General features: G+C 43.1%; 1 protein-coding gene across 1 annotated transcript in view; it reads right to left on the bottom strand.

The window, feature by feature from the left end:
- LOC126440400 (serine/threonine-protein kinase Chk2-like) overlaps positions 1 to 21,075 on the bottom strand; it is a 77,019-nt gene that overhangs the window by 593 nt on the left and 55,351 nt on the right. The window contains exon 3 of the mRNA XM_050090672.1: positions 1 to 2,713. This exon is cut by the window's left edge and continues 593 nt beyond it. Coding sequence (XP_049946629.1) covers positions 2,588 to 2,713 — 126 coding nt within the window. The 3' untranslated portion in view covers positions 1 to 2,587. The remainder of the gene's footprint in view (positions 2,714 to 21,075) is intronic.

The following is a 21,075-nucleotide window of genomic DNA, read 5'->3' as shown; positions in this document are numbered from 1 at the left end:
AAAGCTCCCTCGATTGGCACATTACACAAGACTCTTCACCCATAGCACAACAGACTCTTCATCCATAGCATTAAATGAACCATGTTAGTCAAACAAAATGATAATAATGGTCAGACCCATTTGGTTTGCTTCAATGTAACTAATAAAAATTACAAGCAATTTGCAAAATAACATAAGGAATTTTATGATGACAATCATTCTTGTTCATTTTGTCACTGGTGTTACAGACAATGCAATGAACATTAAATTTCAAACATATATCAAACATCTATAGCAAAATATTTTAAGTAATAAATCTGCATTCATATCACTTTTTACAGAATACACTAGAATTTAAATGTGAAAGCACTATGCTGATTAACTTCACTCCTCATCTCAGTGCTTATATTATTTACCATATACATAATATCCTTCAAAAATATATGTAATCAAACAATGGAAAATCCAGGATTTACAAAATTATATGTAAAATAGTGATAACATGTCATTCTTTGAAACAACTAGCAAAACATACTAAACTGAGTAAATGTGTATAATATACATAATGTTCAGCAATAGTGGGGACTGTAACTGAGACAGCCATCTACTAATATAAATTAAACTGTCTATATGAGGGCTAATCTCAGGAAATATTGAAGAGATTTCGATACAGTGTTCAAAAACAGGTAGACTGATTCAAGAGGAAGCTTTGTGTACATAATTTATTACAGCTATACCAGACAAGTCATATGGCCAAAAGTACTTGGTGCTACCCATGCGAAGCCACGGCAGGCTGTTTCTTATGTTTCTAATCCAGTAACCTCTAATTCCCATGATGCTTCCAGCAGGAAAAAAAGGACTTCATTTGCTCTACTGATGGTGCTTTTCTTCAGATGGTTGTGAGGCAACTTGCTGAACTGCCATAAATTCTAAATGGCAAACATGCGTCATGTTGAAATGCTTCATAATTTAATGTAGTGAATAAATGTAATGCATTTGTTTTCAGCATAACAGAACTAAAACAATTGGGGTTACGGAAACTAGGCATTTGTTGCTTTGTTATTAGCATGATAATGAATGGACAATGATCTAATAACACCCATAATGTAAGCCAGCAAGTAATTATACTTTGTGTTCAATATGAAGGCTCACTCTCGCAGTATAAAATGCAAAAGACAGTGTGTAATGTATTTTAAGTAATCCTGAATACAAACTGCTGATACCAGAATCAAATATTTGTGACAAATGTTATAAATAAGACTGTATTACAATCACAAATTAAAGACAGTTTTGCAAATCAACCTTACTATCATACATTTGTTCATTTAAATTGTTTTTAAAATTTAACAGTTCTCTTTCGAGCTTTTCACAAAATTCAATTATCTTGAGGTTATAATTAGATGGCTGCCACTCAGTATTATTGAAGCTTCTGAATGTTTCACCTCAAAAAGTAATCAATTACATGCTTTCTGAATTCGTTGCATGTAATAGCATTGTTTCAATATACTACAACTGCAATATTGACTGCAGTATTTTATATATTTTATACTATTTAACAAAGAGGTGCATGTCAGAGGGTAAGATTAACAGAAGCAAACTCCCTAACAACAGTAGTTAGTAATAACACAGTAAATATGCAGCATCTCAGCTGTACACCATTGAAACACGCTAGTTGTCTAATATTTTTAATATAAAAATTCATCAAACAAGTGCATTACAAGACAGGCCACAGGAACAAAACAGATCATACGAAAGTCCATATGTAGAGTTTATTTTGACATTCTGGTTCATCCAGGCCGCTATTTCAAGTTTTCTTTCTTTTTTTTCTGAAATTAAATTAGTTCCTAAGAACACCAAGAAATTCTTCTCCAAAAAAATTCATTTACAGGTCACTAGGATTTCACATATATCGAAAAATACGATAGCTTTTGTAAGTAGGAACTTCTAAATGGTTCATTTCACAAAGAGGCATAGAAAGAAGAGAGAGAAACATATAAAAGTATCAAGATAGAAAAATAACAATAATGTTTACAGGAACGACAACAAACTGTAGCAAGAAGATACAAAGTAAAGTGTCTTATAAACATACAAAACAGCATAAATGTGCAACAAAACTGGATAAATTAAATATATGATGACAAAAGCAAAGTGAAGCATGCAAAACATGTATATCAAACACTATGTTAAGGTGTGATAAAAAAAAAAAAAAGAAAGAAAAGAAATAGAGAGAGAGAGAGAGAAACACTGTTTATCTTCTATAGTCCTAGTCTCAGATCTGACAATACTTTGCTCAGTACATAATTTCCTATAAGGAAATATTTAGCATATCAAAGTCACAATAATGACATAGCAATGTATGTACATAAAATTTTCAAAATTAATAATCTTACAAAAAAGTGATGCAAAACAACTGCAATATAAACAAACAATCCTTATCACTTTTGATTTAACATACAATTTTTCTATGTCTAATTGTGTATTCACATGTTTTAACACATGAAAATTAATGCAGGTAACATGTAGCTATCGAAGTACGATATCACTCTTATGACTTCTGTTGTACAGGTAGCGTTTGTACTTTCCTCTCACTGTAGGTTAATTAATTCCATCAATCTAACCTTGGTCTCTTGGCAAGATGAGGTCCACATGTAACGGGGTCAGAATTTTCATCTGGCCAGATGCCATGCAAGCCTTCTCTCATAAGATTCTCTGCTTTCTTTCGCATTAATTCATCCTAGAACAGAAAAAATATTTTAAGTATACTCCAAAGTCAGCTAGAAAAATTTAGGTTTTGATTAGCAAGCTTTTCTTTCAGTTACGGACCTGGTTCAAAGGAAAACAGGATAAAAACTTTGCTACCCAAATAAGAACCAAAGGGCTCAAACATACAAGTAAAAAGGGCTCAAACATAGAGGTAAACTATACACAGGAACTATACACAGGAACAAAATTGCGAGCTGAGAAGGGTTCTCCCACCTCTTGCCTTCCATCCTTTGATCTAATCTGGATTTGTATACGTTTCTATGCTCACACAATGTCATAGTGTAATTTCCACCACAGGTGCTATTCAGGTAACATTGTAAGAAGCAATGGCTGCCAAACAAATACCTATGATTAACAGGGTTTATGTGGCAATACGGCACTTCGTTCCTGGTGCTGCTGCTGGCATGCTCTGTTGCTATCGACTACAGCATGGAACCAAATGTCTGTGAGGCCAGCTGTGATTTTCTTTGGATAGCATTGCTATTTTTGTTTGCAAGTTAAGACGATTGACATAAGAGCCCAACAAAGGGTGTCTGCAAACTCAAAGACACTGCTGTAAGAGGTGACATCCTATTGACATCTCAGACTGCAACAGCAAAGGTAAGTGATGTTTCACTATGAACTGTACAGAGAATATTAGCAGAACTATGGGTAATGCAAACTTGTGGTCAAGAAATGGAGTTTCAATCTATGAGAAAAGATACTAATGGAAGGAGATATGTCACGGATTTGGGCAATTACTAGAAGGATGCCTTCATTGTACTGTACTGGAATTTTATGACTGTGATGAGTATCCTATAGCCAAAATATAGGTAATAGTTTAAATGACAAGTCTGTTTCCACAGGGGGCACCATTTGAATGCAAGAACTTTGAAGTTTTGGGATTTATGTGCAGAAAACACAATGACAGAAGATCCACTCTGATGGGGAGATAAAATATTGTAGCAGCCACAGCTATTTTTCTGAGAAAAATACATATCAGTAAAGACAATCATCATCACAATATATATCTTGACGAGGAGGAGGAGGAGGAGATTAGTGTTTAATGTCCCGTCGACAACGAGGTCATTAGAGACGGAGTGCAAGCTCGGGTGAGGAAAGGATGGGGAAGGAAATCGGCCGTGCCCTTTCACAGGAACCATCCCGGCATGTGCCTGAAGCGATTTAGGGAAATCACGGAAAACCTAAATCAGGATGGCCGGAGACGGGATTGAACCGTCATCCTCCCGAATGCGAGTCCAGTGTGCTAACCACTGCGCCACCTCGCTCGGTATATCTTGATGAGATCTGGCTCAATCAAAATTGTGCCAAAAAGCACTTCTGGCAGGATTCAAAAGGCACTGGGAGGTTGAAATTACTGACTTGCAAAGGAAACCGACTTCTTATCTGTCGAGCAGGATCATCTGAATATGGCTAAAAAGAAGTGCCAATCCAGTAATTATAATGAAGAAATGAATAGTTATGCATTTAAATACTTTTTTTTTTAAGATTTAATACGTGGTTTAGAAGAGCACTGTGTGATCATTATGGATAACACCAATTATCATACCAGAAAAGAAGGAGAATTTTCTGATTTAAGTACAAAGGAGGAAGAACTTGCACAGTGGCTAGAACAGCGAAGTATTTCAATTTCAGGCTGCAACACAAAAGCAGAAGTGTTGGAGGAAGTCAGGTGAGATTAGCAACTTATGAAAATGTGAACAACTTTATGGAAGAAATGGACCACAAGGTTGTGAGGCTGCCCTCTTACTACTGAAAATACAATCCCACAGAAGATGTGTGGGCCTTACGAAAGGGACGATCGCAACCAGAAATTGCACATTGAGAACAAGAATGTGCAGTATTTACTACAGGAAGCAATTGATGATGTCACAGTGGAAATCTGAACTGAGTGTATACGTGAGGCTGAAAATCTACAAGAAAACAAAAAATCTACAAGAAAAAAGAACAAGGCATCTCAAAAACGTTTGTTGAAAGTATTGTCACTGCTGCAAATGACTTGTCAGTGTGTGGTCTTCAGGACAAGTGAACAGCAATAAATTGTGTTAACCGTAGTATTTCTTATTCCTTACCCTCCCCAAAGCTGTGAATACTGTTTCCTCTCCATGCTCCCTTTGCTGTTGGCACCCCTTTCCCCTCCACCCACAAAAATTATCAACATAGGGCAAAATATCTGCTAGGCATACACAGTCTTTGCTGGTTTGTTTGTCAGTCTTACATGCGGGGAATAGAAAACTAGTGTTTTTTGCTTTTTACCACTGTTAAAACTAACATGCTACGTTAAAAAATGCCTAACTGTTCACATAATCAAAACCAAAATACATTTATTATATAAAAGATGAGCATTAATAATATATTTGCTGTAATATAGTTTCTAAAACACAATAGAAAACATTAACATGGAGAGGCTGCTGTTTCAGTAGAACATTTCGTAAGGGGTCCATGACCCCTTACAAAGAGATGACTTGCATAGGTCCATGGCAGGCAGAGTATATTGTGAAGTGCCATGAGAGACAAATAGCGAATGCAACAGTAATCAGGGCAGAGCTGTCAGCCAGTGAGTAATGCGTAGTGTTATATTGGCTGAATATCCCTCCTACTACCAAGGGTCGACTCTCAATAAAACACTATACTGAATCATGATAACTAATGTTACTGACAAGTGTTAAGACAGTTTATAGTGTGCTGAATATTCATGTTCATGCCAGCCATGCCGGCAACAGATTGGACTGCAGTTAGGATTGTGTGTTAACCATTGTTACAGCAAGTGATGATTTACCAAAATATTTACCAGTGCTAAGACTAACCATAGCTAGAAGTGCTAGTTGAAAGTAGTGTCTGCCTCAAATCATGTCTAGTTATAATAAATAACTTATCAAATAGTGCACAATATCTTGACATTGATTATTTCAAAAATCTCTCTTCATTTGTTTAACACTGTTGAGCAACCACACACTGATTAGAAATGATGCCCAAAGCAACTAAACCTTATTAACACTTACCTGTTAGGTCCCAACGTAAAATAAAGTGATAAAAATCCCCCACCACGAAGAATCCGTAAAACGAGATCAACCGCCAAGGCACTGTCAGCTACCACCAGGGGGTAGCGAGTCAGGAAAGCTAAGAGTCTGTTCAGGGTGGTTAAGTTGGGACAATCCAGTAAGAGGTGAACCACAGTCAACATCGATCCGCGACAACAGAGAGGAGGGTCCTCACGACGGAGGAGATAACCATGAGTCAGCCAAGTAGGGCCGATGTGGAGCTGGCACAGGACGACAGAGGCCTTACGAGAGGCCCATAATGAGGACTGCCCCATAGTTGTAGAATCCTTTATCGCTATGAGTTTGTTCAGCGAAGAGTGTGTCATTCCAAAGTCCCAAAACCTGACAACACAATGCTGAGCGAAGGTCTATTTCCGGAATGCCAATAGGAAGAGATGGCCTGTTAGTAGCCAATTTAGCCAGCCAATTGGCAAGTTCATTGCAAGGGATCCCAACATGGCCTGGGGTCCAAATGAAAACCACTGAGCATCCACGTTGATCAAAGAGAGAAAGGGAGGAGTCTTGGATAGCTATGACCAACGGGTGGCGAGAGAAGCACTGACTGATAGCTTGCAAACAGCTCAAGGAGTCACTACAGATAATGAAGGACAGTCCTGAGCAGAAGTGGACATGGTCCAGTGCGTGCAAGATAGCAACCAATTCTGCAGTAGAAACACTACAGTCATCTGGCAAGGAACAAAGTTTCGTGTGTCTCTCATAGGTGTAACAGGGTGTATACGCAGACAAAGAAAAGAAATTCCTGGGTTTTTACCAGATCTCCTGGTTAAAAATACATTTTCTCCCGGGTGAAAATACACTTTTTCCGTGGTAAGTGACAGTAAAACAGTAAAACTTATCACTCCTTTGAATGGATATGGTTTTACACAGTAGCGTAGAATTTCTCGGCACTTTAGAAAACAAAACCCAGTGAGGAAAAAAAAACACGCTTTGGAAAGATCTTCGATGTGCAGCAACATGTACGCTGCTCATCTTTGTATTACGAAAGTATAAATCCTAATTCCACCAACAGGAAAAGTTAATTGTTTAAATTAATATACATAGTGTTGCTACAAGAAAAAGCAAAGCTTTCACATATAATATTTGTCTCTAAGATTAATAAGCTAAAAGAGAAGCTAAGCTTTCACATATAAAGTTGATCTGTTTAGCACCTGTTCCACTTTAAGATACACCACACAAATACGCCAGTAAAATTTTTAATACCGTCATTAATCTCTGATCTTCTGGGCACGAAATTCTTCTAAATGGCTCATCATCAAAGAGCTGATTTGTAAACGAGACCAAATACTCTGTGATTTAAGAAATTCATCATTCATTCTCGCTCATAGTTCATCTTGTGTAAAAGGAAATTTACTTTGAAAATAATGCTTTTTGAACCACAATTCGCAATATTTTCCAGCAACCTGTTAGACTCATTTCAGCAGTTGCCAGAGACTGCCAGATAAGAAGCGTCACCACGCTTGCGCAGCTACGGTGACGTGGGAAGCCCATATGCTCTTACGTGTATAACATCAAAAGACCTTTCTTACATTATGTCTTAAAAGAAACAAGACATCAGAGCATACTCCAAGAGCTTTGGAATTTCGTGAACGATACTAAAATACACAGTTCGCCTTAAAACGCACATTCGTATGTCCAGATTCCCAATGACATAAGCCTTGATCCGATATTACGCTTTTCAGTGTGATTTTGGGACATAAATTTTCTTGGAGTACCAGTACTGTATTCATGTTTGGTTTTTTATTATGGCATAATACCATACGTGCTAGAAGATCAAACCGTGCACTTGAAATGCAGTGAACAGCTGAAACTAGACAATACTGTGGAATTAAACACTTAGTTTCAAATACATTAACTGCCTCAGTGGGAAAGATTAATGAAAGTCAAATTTCTTTAGCAGACAAAAATAACTTTATTGTTCTGCAAGGCGATTAATGCTTGACTGTCAGAAAGGTGGAAATAAAATAAAATCTGAAACTAGTAACATATTTTAGCCTTCCGTAATTACGTGAATGTATTTTAATCCACTTGATAGCTCCCAGCCACAAAAATTCGCCTTGTTTTCATTTGACGTGAGAGCAGTAAACGAAAAGGAAACAGAAAAATCACAAAACGTAAACACACTAACTCAGACTGCTCATCTTTCTGATGAGTCTGATACGTAAAACATATCTTCAAAGAAATGCAAGACGTGTTATTTGCTCTTAAGTGTGCCGAAGTGCAGTGCCACACCTCTTCAAATAACATTCTTATACCGCACGTCGCTGTATTTCGCTCTGTGGAATGTGTATATTTTGTTATACCATCAAACTATTTTAGGACAGTGGAAATTAAAATGTCCTTTAGTGCCTCTCCAGCTCCTAGTCGGCCGGTTTGACATCTTGCCCCTTTTAAAAATAAAAATAAAAAATCGCTATTAATACTGGATGGGATTATTTGTAACCGGGACAACAAGAACTCTTCACAAAATCTGGACTTTTTATTGCCCAATAACTAATAACTTGCTCTTCTGTGGAACATAAAATTAAATATAGAGACAGACAAGGCAGTACATGTTTCTTCAATCCTTAGATCCTAGCAATTTCTCTCTCTGATTTTGCTGCAGCTTTACATGGCGTGATTTCCTTTCTGTGAAAGAACTATTATCTCATCAAAGTTCGTCAACGTTTTGCTACATGAAAAATCGAAATGTTGTCGTCTAAAACTAAAAAAGCTGTTAATACAAACAGTACAAAAGACTGGTGTGGTTTCTCGATCTGATTACATCTATTTGTCACTGTGTGCTGGATAAAACAAAATTGGCCTTTCTAATATTGCAGCAGTTTTAACACACACCAAATAAGCAAGACTGTTTTGTCAATCATTCACAAAGTACCAATACAAAATACCTATCTGGCCTACCACAATCAAAAAGCTTTATATTAGGAAATAGTTTCACATTTCATTCATATGCACCAGTTTTTCAAGCGAGACCAAAAAGTAGTAGAACGAAATTTTTGTATAAATTTGGAATCATATTCTTCCATAATTTGTGTGGTGTCCCCATTTCTTCTCCTTACTCATTATAACAATCTTGTCATCACTAATTCTGTAACTATTCCTACCACTGTCAAAACTCAAATATCTGGTTAACTTTACTTACCCTGTCACAATCACTGGTTTAGTTATCCAGCGATTATTCTCCGGTTAGGCGTTATTACGAGTTCGTACAATGCGTTTTCCATGCTACTCCCAGAATGGAACTTAAGCGGCTGCTAGCCGGGGACTACAACTGGCCCTGTCTGGTGTAGCAATCCGGCGAAAAAATTTCTGTCAGAATTTCACTTTCTCGGATACACCATGAAGATAATACATAATCTTTCTTTCCTGTTATTCATGTTAGTCATTTATTTCCACTATGGTAGTCTGAATCTACGGATTTTGCTAGTAATTATAACAACGCTGAACATTTGCAAACCGAATCAACCACATAAACAAGCAGCGGCTTTATTTCGCTCAGCTCGTATAGCACCGTCACATTTTGTCTGCAGGAAAGTTAACTTTTTGATGCAACGAGGATTCCCCTGGCAAAGACATCACGTAAACTAAGCACGTATTCAAAAATCAACTTATGATTCATTCAGAAATCAATTTAGACTATGTTCAAGAAATTCCAAAACCTAGCAGAGGTGCATGTCAAAATCATACGAATAAAACGATAGCCCGACGTGCGCTGGATGCTACGTGCTTTGTGAAACGAGGTTTTTTTTTCCCACAAGAATATGAATTTGCCACCCATCCACTAGATCCGGGCCTGCTGTGCACGCGTGTATCTGGCAGCTCGAGCGCAGCAGTAAAATTTTTCTGAGTATCCCATGTGGCTGCTTGCTGCTACTGCTGCTTAAACAGCCAACAGCCACATTTCAGTAGCCAGAAGCGGGAGAAGGTATTACTCATATATGACTCAACTGCGCGTGCGCATAACTGCTTAAACGAATCGAATGTAAACAGTTGTGACGTCACGCTCATTGGAGGCAATTTGTTTTTATGAAGCACTGCATAGTCTTGCTAAAGCCTTTGACACATTTTGCTGTTGACAGATGCTTGTACGTGCACTGTGTTATTTTATATGGCGCCTTTCCTTTGCAATTTAAGTTTCATTGTCTTTTTTTTTCTCTCATTCACATTTTAATTCTGCAGTAGCGGGATCAACTGATATCCTTTGTTAGAGTATCGGTTCTTACCAGTCAAAATTAAAAAAATTTAACTGAAAACTAAAACAACGAAAAATTGCCAGAATTCTAAAAAATTCTGCGGGTTTTTCCCAGTTTTCTTACAGATAGAAAAATTCCTAGGTTTTTCCCGGATCTCCTGGGTCGTACACACCCTGTGTAAGCATAACCAGTGTGACCAGCAACCACGGAGCCATCAGTACAAATCACTCCCGAATCCTGGAATGAACTGAGGAGACAGTAGAATTGGTGGTGAAGGACCTCCGGAGCGAAAGAATCCTTTGAATTGATTGAGAGATCAAGACAGAGCTGTGGCCGAGAGATGCACCACAGAGGGGTACATGTATGAGCAGAGAAAAGAGGCGGTAAAGGGAAGTGCTGAGGATCAGAAAAGAGCGACTGAATGCGGGCTGCCATGGTAAGTCCACATGGTGGTCGTCGCTGTGTGAGGTTGATCTCCATGTCTGGATAAAGGAGACCATCATTAGGGTGCTTTGGGGTGCAGCAAATGCGGAGCGCATAAGATATCAGCTGCTGTTGGCACAAAAATCGCAGCGGTGGAATCCCCACCTCTGTGAGAAGGCTAATCGTGGGGCTAGTCTGAAGGCACCAGTCACAAGTAGTACCCCACTATGGTGCAAGGGGTTTAGTATCCGCAATGTCAAAGGTGACGCAGAACCGTACGCGAGACTCCCATAGTCTAAACGACACTGGACCAGCGCTTTGTAAAATCACAGTAGAATGGAGCAGTCTGCACCACAGGTGGTATTAAAAAGACATCTAAGAACACTGAGATGTAACCAGCACATCCTCTTCAGCTGGCTAAGATGAGGGAGCCATGTCAACAGGGCATCGAAGATCAGACCCGAGAAGCGACGGATGTCCACCACCTCGAGGGATTGGCTACAGAGGAACAGGTCCGGATGGGGACGGACTGTACGGCGACAGCAGAAATGCGTGACACACGACCTGGCCACCGAAAAGTGAAAACCGTGGGAGAGAGCCCAAGATTGTGCTCGGTAGGTGGCATTCTGCAGCTCCCATGACGGAGGAAGCGACATAGATACAAAAATCATCAGATTACAAAGAGGGGGACACTGTTGGCCCAGCAGCCGCCACCAGTCCATTAATGGCTACGAGAAAGAGAGGGACGCTCAGCTCGGAACCCTGTGGAACCCCATTTTCTTGCCAATGGGAAGTGCTGTAGAAGGAACCAACTTGGACCCGGGAAGAGCAACAAGAAAGAAAGTTAGAGATAAAAAAGGGCAGAATGCCACGGACGCCCCATTTGTGAAGGGTGGTGAGGATGTGGTGGCACCAGGTGGTGTCGTAAGCTTTATGCAGGTCAAAGAAGACTGCAATGATGTGCTGCCGATGGGCAAAAGCCGACCTGACAGCAGACTCCAGGTGGACCAAGTTATACACCTTAGAGCGGCCACAGTGAAAACCACCTTGAGTCGATGACAAAAGTTCATGCGATTCAAGGATCCAAAACAGCCACCGACTCACCAGGTGTTCAAGGACTTTGCAGAGGGCGTTGGTAAGGCTAAGTGGACGGGAGCTATCCAACTGAAGAGGTGGCTTCCCAGGCTTCAACACCGGAATAACAATGCTTTCCTACCACTGGGTAGGAAATACCCCCTCACCGCACAGATGGTTGAAAAGGGTCAGTATACGACGGTGGCCAGCCACCGATGAGTGTTGGAGGATTTGGTTATGTATCTGATCTGGTCCACGAGCTGTGTCAGGACTTAGGGCGAGGGCGCTGGTGATTTCCCACTCACTAAATGGGGCATTATAACGCTCCAAGCAGTGAGAAACAAAAAACAAAGACAGTCGTTCTGAGTGCTCTTTCAGGAGGAGGAACATGGGCAGATACTGAGTCGATGCAGAGGCTTGGGCAAAGTGTTGAGCAAAATGCTCTGCAATAAAGTCCAGATGGGTAAGGACAACACCACACACACAAATTCCTCCAATGCCAGTGGGAGGACGATGGATAAAAATTCGCCTGAGTTTCGCCCAGACTTGTGAAGAGGGGGTGTGCAGTCCTATGGCAGCAACATATCATTTCCAGCAAATCCGTTTCTGAAATTTGATTCGTAAATGGGCCCAGGCACAGAATCATTTAAAGACCAGAACAGAGCAGTATAATGGTGCCGCCTGAAGTGCTGAAGAGCACGGCGACGATCTTTTATGGCCGCAGCAATTTTCGGAGTCCACCAAGGGACCATCTTCCGACGGGGGAACCCGAGGAAGAAGAGATGGCTGAAACAGCTGTGGAAAGAATGGTGGCAGTCAAAGTCTGTGTAGGCTCATCAGTACTGCCATGTGGTAGTACGGGGGGGGGGGGGGGGGGGGGACGGTAGCAGAGGAGAAGGCACCCCAAACACATTTAGAGAAGGCCCACCTGGGAGGGTGACAGAGCGAGATACACTGAAGGAAGGTCAAAATAATGGGGTAATGATCGCTGCCACATAAGTCATCGTGGACACTCCATTGAATGGAGGGAAGAAGGCCAGGACTGCAGATGGAGAGGTCAATGGCAGAGAAAGTGCTGTGTACCACACTAAAGTGTTTGGGAGTGCCGGTGTTTAGTAGACAGAGGTCAAGCAAGCCCTGCCAGAACAGCTTCAACTGTCCTGCCATGGCAGTAGTCGTGTGACTACCCCAAAGAGGGTTGTGGACTTTAAAGTCCCCTAGAAGAAGGAAGGGAGAAGGGAGTTGTTGAAAAAGAGTGGTTAGGGCAAGGCATGTGGGCGGCCTGTCAGGCGGGAGGTAGAGATTACAGATTATGATTGGAGTGGCCAGATGGACCCTGACAGCAATTGCTTCCAGAATGGTATGGAGGGGAATCTATTTACTAACAATGTTCCTGTGGACCAAGGTGCAAACACCACCAGAAGCCCGCAAGGGGCCAATTTGGTTCTGACAAAGTGTGGAACCCACAAAGGGTGGATGAGTAAGAATTGAGAAAATGGGTCTCCTGGAGAGCAACACAAGCAGCAGAGTAGGATGAAAGACGGGGCTGCAACTCCAGGAAGTGATGCAAATGTCCATTACAATTCCACTGGAGGATTCTCAAGCTGGAGTCCAAATGGGAAGTGAATGGACCGGAGCCGGTCACGCCACCGAGTTACCATCCGTCACCTATAAGGATAGGGTAATGTCCATATAGGTGGGGTCAGACATTGTTGGTTCATTGGCTGAAGGAGGGGAAGGCAGCACCTCAGGGGGTACTGGAGAGGCCTCGCCCTTGTTCTTGTGTTTCTGCTTCTTCCCTAGTGAAGGAAGAGAAGGGCAGACTGCAGCGAAGTCAGGCTCGGAATTACACCTAGCAATCTTGGTGGCACCCACCAGCCGCAGATCGCATGGCCAGTGTGGAGCTGCAGATCGCCTTTCATGGGGGGGGGGGGGGGGGGGGGGGGCATAAGAGGAGTCCCAGGAGGGAGCTCCAAAGCTCCAACACTGGCAGCTGCCAAAGAAGGGGAGCGCTTCTCCGGCGGAGGAGTGGGAGCAGCACCTGGAGGGGTGGGTATGGGTACTGATGGGGAGGCGGAAGGGGAGTGGGAGAGGGAGGGTGAGGCGGAAGGGGAGTGGGAGAGGGAGGGTGAGGAGGAAGGTGTGGGCTAATGGGGCGGGGCTGGGAAGAGGAGGGGGTAGGAGAGGGAATGGACGAAACTGGAGCAAAAGTAGAAGTTATAGGCATGGGATGTAGCCGGTCACACTTTCGACAAGCCGCGGTGTAGGTAAGTCGATCTAAGGTTGTGTACTCTTGAACCCGTCGTTCTTTCACATACATTGGGCATGCTGGCGAGCCTGGAGGATCCTTCCCATTACAATTTACGCACACTGGTGGGGGAGCACTCCCCTATAGTCACCGCAGGGGGGATCATGGGTACAGTGGGAAGACGTGTCCAAACCGTAAGCATTTAAAGCATCTCATCGGTGGCGGAATGTAAGGTTTTACATCACACCGACAACAGCATCACCTTGACCTCCTCTAGGAGGGACTCCCCCTCAAAGGCCAGGAAAGAGGCACCTGTACAGTTCAACTGTTTTTAGGGCCTTGTTGGACACAGCGGATATATCAAGCTCCTTACCACTCGAGGTTTGCACGGAGCTTCTCGTCAGTCTGGAGAAGAAAATCCCGGTGGAAAATGATGCCCTGAACCAAGTTCAAAGGCTGGTAGGGTGCAACGGAGACTGGGATGTCACTGAAATGGTCACAAGCACGCAGGGCTTCAGATTGGAAGCAGAAGGTGTCTTTATAAGCAAAGAACCGGATCGCATTTTACTCAAGGTTTCCACTTCGCCATACTTATCTTCTATCATCCCACGAAAAACAAAGGCTTGGTCATGGTGCAAAACTTTCGCCATCTGTCCTGGTACAAATCAGGTACTGAGGGAAAGGTTTCAACCCAAGCCAGCGAGCTTGACCCTCTTCCCAGGAGGTGGTCAGGGAGGGGAAGGCCGAAGGATCAGAAGGAGTGTCATGTCTTCTGACTCTTAGAGACGGCCGCAGAATGGCCAGGATGTTGACACTTTTGTCGCTTCACGTGCAAGGCGTCTGCCCTAGTACCACCCACTCTGACCAGGGGCTCACCCCGTGGGCTGTCAGGCATAGTGTCGGGAGTTATGATGCCCCAAGTGATGAGCATCAACTCCTTGGCACACATGAGGCGTTAACAGCCAGGTACTAGCAGTGTGATCCCTGTGTTGTCAGGGGGCTCAGCCAAATGGGTACCTAACAGCCCCACCACACGGACTGGCTACCTACCGTGCAGGTGACCTAGCAGGAAGGGGGCCAGGGTGCAAGGGGAAAAGGAAGGGGAGGGGGAAAGGAGCCTGCACCGTGAAAACTAGGTTGGGAGTTCATCCCCAAATGGCTCACACTGAATAGAAATTGTTGGAAATGGAGGTCAACCCCAGTAGGCAGTCATGGTCTTGGAAAGAGAATTGATAGAGGTGAATGGTTAATTGACTTCTGCAGGGAAAGGCAGCTGAAAATGGCAAATACATGGTTCAAGAACCACAAAAGGAGGCTCTACCCTTGGATAAATACAGAAACCAAATCAATTTTATACTGGTAGAGGAAAGATACAGGAATGGAATCAAGAATGTACACGCATTACCAGGTGCAGATATTAATAGCGACCACAACTTACTTGTGGCAGAAATAGAAACGACAATTTAAAAAAATGAAGAAGGTGACCATGGTGAAGAAGTGGGATCTAAAGAAGATCCAACAAGGAACAAATTACAGAAATGCTGTCACGTGAATTTCTTAACACATTACGAGACAAAGAACCACCTGATAATGTCAACGAGTACTGGATTATCTGAAACAAGGAATCATTAAAGCAAGACACCAAGATATAGGATATGTGAAAGGGAAAATGACAAAAACCATGAGTCACACAAAAAATTATTTCCAAGATGGAGGAGAGAAGAAAATTTAAAAACAAGAACACTGAAGATACAAGAAAGGTGTACCAAGGGTTAAATAATGAACTGTGAAGAGAAATGGAGCAGGCCAGGAAAAAATGGCTAAAAGAGGAATATGATGCAATTGAAGAACTGGACAGAAAGGGAAGATACGACTAACTATGCAACAGAGTAAAGACTATGACATGGGATCAAAACACAGCAGGAAGGGCTACTACGGAAAATCTGAGTAAAGACAAAGAGGTACTGTACAAAGATCACGGCGATGTCCTCCAGAGATGGGAAGAATATCTAAAAGAGCTATATGACAGATCGCAAACCAGAAACAGTGTAAGTGATGATGGAAAAGGACCCACCATCATAATGAAAAAAGTAAAGTCTGCCATAGCTGCAATGAAAATTAGCAAAGCAGTAGGTACAGATACAATACTGGGAGAAATATTAAAATACTTGAACCAAGATGGAATAAGAGGAATACTGAGGTTGTATAATAAAATGTATCACAGTAGTGAACAGCCTGAGGACTTTCCGACAACATAAATAAAAAATAGAAAAAATAAAATAAAATTTAAAAAAAAGGAATCATGAAATGCAGTGAGCACAGGACAATCAGCCTCATTTCACATGCAGCCAAAGTGATGTTAAGAATAATTAATAAGAAAATATGAGACTTGAAAACGTAATGGACAAGAATCTTGCAGAGGAGCAGTTTGGCTTTAGACAGAATACGGGCACCAGAGATGGAATAGGGTTCCTACGAATCTTGGGAGAAAGGTTTACTGAGAAAGGAAGAGACCCCTATATGTGCTTCATCGATGTAGAAAAGGCATTTGACAATGTGTCTTGGGGCAAGCTGGCGACTATAATGAGGGAAAAGAGAGTGGACTGGAAAACCAGAAGACTTGTAAACTCTTTACATCTGGACCACAAAGCCTCAGTTTAAGTGAGAGGAGAAAGTACAAACTGGATTGGACTAGGAAAAGGTGTAAGACAAGGACACTTTCACCTACCCTTTTCAACCTCTACTTGGAAAATATAATTGACCAATGCTCATTTGATGACAAAGGAGTCTAAACTGGAGGAAGAAGAGAATGGTGCTTGAGGTTTGCTGATGACATTGCCCTTCTAGTTTCTGGGGAAAAAGAATTGTAGGATTTAGTGGATACCATTGAAACTAACGGAAAAAACTATGGAATGAAAATTAAAAAAGTATTGGTACTAGAAGGAAATAAAGAAATAAAAATTATGCTGAATGGAGAAATATTAGAACAGGTGCAAAATTTTAAGTATCTTCGAAACAGGATAGCCACTGACTGGAAGTGCAGCACAGAAATTAAAACAAGGATAGCAATGGCAAAAGAGGCATTTTATAAGAAAAGGAGAATTTTCTGCAGAGAACTGAGGAAAAGTCTCATAAAATGTTTTGTATGGAGCTGAAACATGGACTTTTGAAGCTGTCAGTTGCTCAAGAAGGAGTACATTATTCAGCAACAAAAATCTTTGATCATTTGCCCAACAACATAAAGTGTCTGACAGGTAGTAGATCAAGTTTTAAATCTACACTCCTGGAAATTGAAATAAGAACACCGTGAATTCATTGTCCCAGGAAGGGGAAACTTTATTGACACATTCCTGGGGTCAGATACATCACATGATCACACTGACAGAACCACAGGCACATAGACACAGGCAACAGAGCATGCACAATGTCGGCACTAGTACAGTGTATATCCACCTTTCGCAGCAATGCAGGCTGCTATTCTCCCATGGAGACGATCGTAGAGATGCTGGATGTAGTCCTGTGGAACGGCTTGCCTTGCCATTTCCACCTGGCGCCTCAGTTGGACCAGCATTCGTGCTGGACATGTAGACCGCGTGAGACGACGCTTCATCCAGTCCCAAACATGCTCAATGGGGGACAGATCCGGAGATCTTGCTGGCCAGGGTAGTTGACTTACACCTTCTAGAGCACGTTGGGTGGCACGGGATACATGCGGACGTGCATTGTCCTGTTGGAACAGCAAGATCCCTTGCCGGTCTAGGAATGGTAGAACGATGGGTTCGATGACGGTTTGGATGTACCGTGCACTATTCAGTGTCCCCTCGACGATCACCAGTGGTGTACGGCCAGTGTAGGAGATCGCTCCCCACACCATGATGCCGGATGTTGGCCCTGTGTGCCTCGGTCGTATGCAGTCCTGATTGTGGCGCTCACCTGCACGGTGCCAAACACGCATACGACCATCATTGGCACCAAGGCAGAAGCGACTCTCATTGCTGAAGACGACACGTCTCCATTCGTCCCTCCATTCACGCCTGTCGCGACACCACTGGAGGCGGGCTGCACGATGTTGGGGCGTGAGCGGAAGACGGCCTAACGGTGTGCGGGACCGTAGCCCAGCTTCATGGAGACGGTTGCGAATGGTCCTCGCCGATACCCCAGGAGCAACAGTGTCCCTAATTTGCTGGGAAGTGGCGGTACGGTCCCCTACGGCACTGCGTAGGATCCTACGGTCTTGGCGTGCATCCGTGCGTCGCTGCGGTCCGGTCTCAGGTCGACGGGCACGTGCACCTTCCGCCGACCACTGGCGACAACATCAATGTACTGCGGAGACCTCACGCCCCACGTGTTGAGCAATTCGGCGGTACGTCCACCCGGCCTCCCGCATGCCCACTATTCGCCGTCGCTCAAAGTCCGTCAACTGCACATACGGTTCACGTCCGCGCTGTCGCGGCATGCTACCAGTGTTAAAGACTGCAATGGAGCTCCGTATGCCACGGCAAATTGGCTGACACTGACGGCGGCGGTGCACAAATGCTGCGCAGCTAGCGCCATTCGACGGCCAACACCGCAGTTCCTGGTGTGTCCGCTGTGCCGTGCGTGTGATCATTGCTTGTACAGCCCTCTCGCAGTGTCCGGAGCAAGTATGGTGGGTCTGACACACTGGTGTCAATGTGTTCTTTTTTCCATTTCCAGGAGTGTAGATTGAAATCATTTCTTTTTGACAACTCCTTCTATTCGATGGATGAGTTTTTGTTTCAGAACTGGTAAAAAAAAGTGTACCTCTAAATGTAGTTGCATGTGTAGAACTAAAAACTCTAATATTAATATTAGCACTATTCATGTATGTATATATCTTGTAATCTGACTTGTTCCACATCGTATTGATAAAATACTCTGGAAAATAATCTACAGAACACGACATAACTAAAACTAAAAAACTAAGAAAGGCTGGAGGCTTCTGAGGTGTGGACATGGTGGAGGAGGATGGAAAGAATAAGTTGGACGGACAGAGTAAAAAATGAAGAGGTACTGAGAAGAGTGGGAGAGAAAAGACAGTTACTAAATGTAATAAAAAGAAGAAAGAGAAATTGGATAGGGCATATATTAAGAAAGAATGACGGACTGATAAAAACAATTTTAGAAGGTTATGTAGAAGGGAAACGGAAGCGAGGAAGGAAGAGATTTCAGATACTGGATGACGTGATGGACGGTACAACATACAGCAGCCTTAAGAAGGAAGCAATGGATCACAGAAAATGGGGAGGCAAAGGACCTGCTAAAATAGCAGAAAACTGACGGTGATGAGTACACTGACTTCGCTCTGGAACCTGTGTCCAACATAGCTAACCTCCAGTTTTCACTTGTGAGTAATAATGGGCTGTCATTCAATCTGCAGACATTCAGAAACGTAATTGAACAGGCCTTCGGCAGAGTTTAAATTTCGTAAATGTAGGTGTGTACACACCACACACACACACACACACACACACACACACACACACACACACACACATACGTTATGTCTGCTAATAGCAAGGATGGGCTGACAGAGTTTGAGGGACCTAACTACGAGCTCATCGGTACTTCAAGCCTCTTTGTGTCCAGCCAGGAATAGTCCTCAGAGAGGAAGAGCACAAAAGAGAAATCACAATGAACATAATTGTATATGAGAAACAAGAAAACCAAGAGATAAAAACAAGAAGAGGCGAGAGAGGGGTGAAAGGGTGAGGGTGGGAGAATGTCTCCACCCAGAAAGCTGCTGGAAGCATCTCGGACACGTTACGTGAGAGGGGACGCACCCCCTCTGTCCAACTGGTGCTTCCACACCATCCATCAGCACGAGAAAACCAACTACGTACACAAGTTTACTCAGGAAGGAGACTGACAACAACAAGATGGTAAACCAATGACAGCTGTAAAGTAATAAGAATTAAAAAGGTGGAAGAGTAGGAGCTCAGTCAGATCACTGCAAGTGCAGCCATGGACCCTCTGGGTCGGAGCAGGTGACAGGGCACGCCTCCAATCCTTCAAGCAGCTAATGTCCCCTATTTCAGATGAAGGAGTGAAACCACTTTCACAGATAGAATGTACAACCATATTAACTTCTCTGGTGTCGTTCACTAGCACCAGAGGTAGCAAATCAGCAACTTCAAGGTGGGTTTTTTTTTTTTTTTTTTTTTTTTTTTGGGGGGTGGGGGTGGGGCGCAAAACTGCTATGGTCATTAGCACCCAGTCTGTGACTTAGGAAACGGTAAAAAACGAAAATGGAAACCAGCAGCAGTGGGAACGAAACTCAAAAAATTGGAGAAACTAAAAGCAGAAGGAAAGCTTAAAAATCCACTACAGAAAGGGGTTGGTTGTCCCCAAAAAGAGCTTCAAATGACTGACATCATCTCAATGGCACTAATAAACTCGAGAACGCGTTCGGCCGAGCGCGTGTCATCTGCTAAAATGGACGATATATCAGGCGACAGCTGTAGACGGGCGCGTAACGGAGTAAAAATAGGGGCACTCAATTAAAAGGTGTCTTACCATCCACAGCTGAGAGCAGTGGGGACAGAGTGGGGGAGGATCGCCGCTTAAAAGATGTCGATGGCTAAAAAGACACTGCCCTATCCGGAGTCTAGTTAAAATTACCTCCTCACGACGACGCGTTTGGGAGGAAGAGGTCCAAGCACAGGGCAGAGCTTTCACGTCCCGCAATTTATTATTGGGAAGTGTCGACCAATGTGCTTACCATAAAAGAACAACACGACGACATAAAACGCTCCGTAGATCGGCGAAGGGAATCGATCGAATAGCTGGCCGAAGAAGAGAGACTGCAGCCTTGGCCGCTATATTGGCCGCCTCATTTCCACAGATACAAACGTGTCCTGGGAGCCAGAGGAATGCCACTGAGACGCCCCCCAAGTGGAGCAAGCGCAGGCAGTCCTGAATCCAGTGGACCAGAGGGTGGACAGGGTAGAGAGCTTGGAGACTGAGGAGAGAGCTGAGAGAATCTGAACAGATAACTTACTGTATCTGCTGATGGCGGCGGATGTATTGGACAGCCTGGAGAACAGCGTAAAGCTCCGCAGTATAAACCGAACACTGGTCGGGAAGCCGAAATCGATTTGGGGTGTCGCCAACAATATAGGCGCTCCCTACACCTAACAATGTTTTCGAGCCATCAGTGTAAATAAATCTGGCTTCCTTCATTTGTGCACATAAAGCAGAAAATGCCCGACGATAAACAAGCGAAGGGGTACCATCCTTGGGAAATTGACAAAGGTCACGGAGCAGGCAGATCTGGGGACGGAGCCAAGGCGGTGCTGTACCCCAAGTTGTCAAGAAG

Source organism: Schistocerca serialis, unplaced genomic scaffold (genome assembly GCF_023864345.2).
Source record: "Schistocerca serialis cubense isolate TAMUIC-IGC-003099 unplaced genomic scaffold, iqSchSeri2.2 HiC_scaffold_1363, whole genome shotgun sequence".
Classification (NCBI taxonomy): Eukaryota; Metazoa; Arthropoda; class Insecta; order Orthoptera; family Acrididae; genus Schistocerca; species Schistocerca serialis.
The sequence above is the reverse complement of the archived record's forward strand: the minus strand, read 5'-3'. Positions and strand labels throughout refer to the sequence as shown.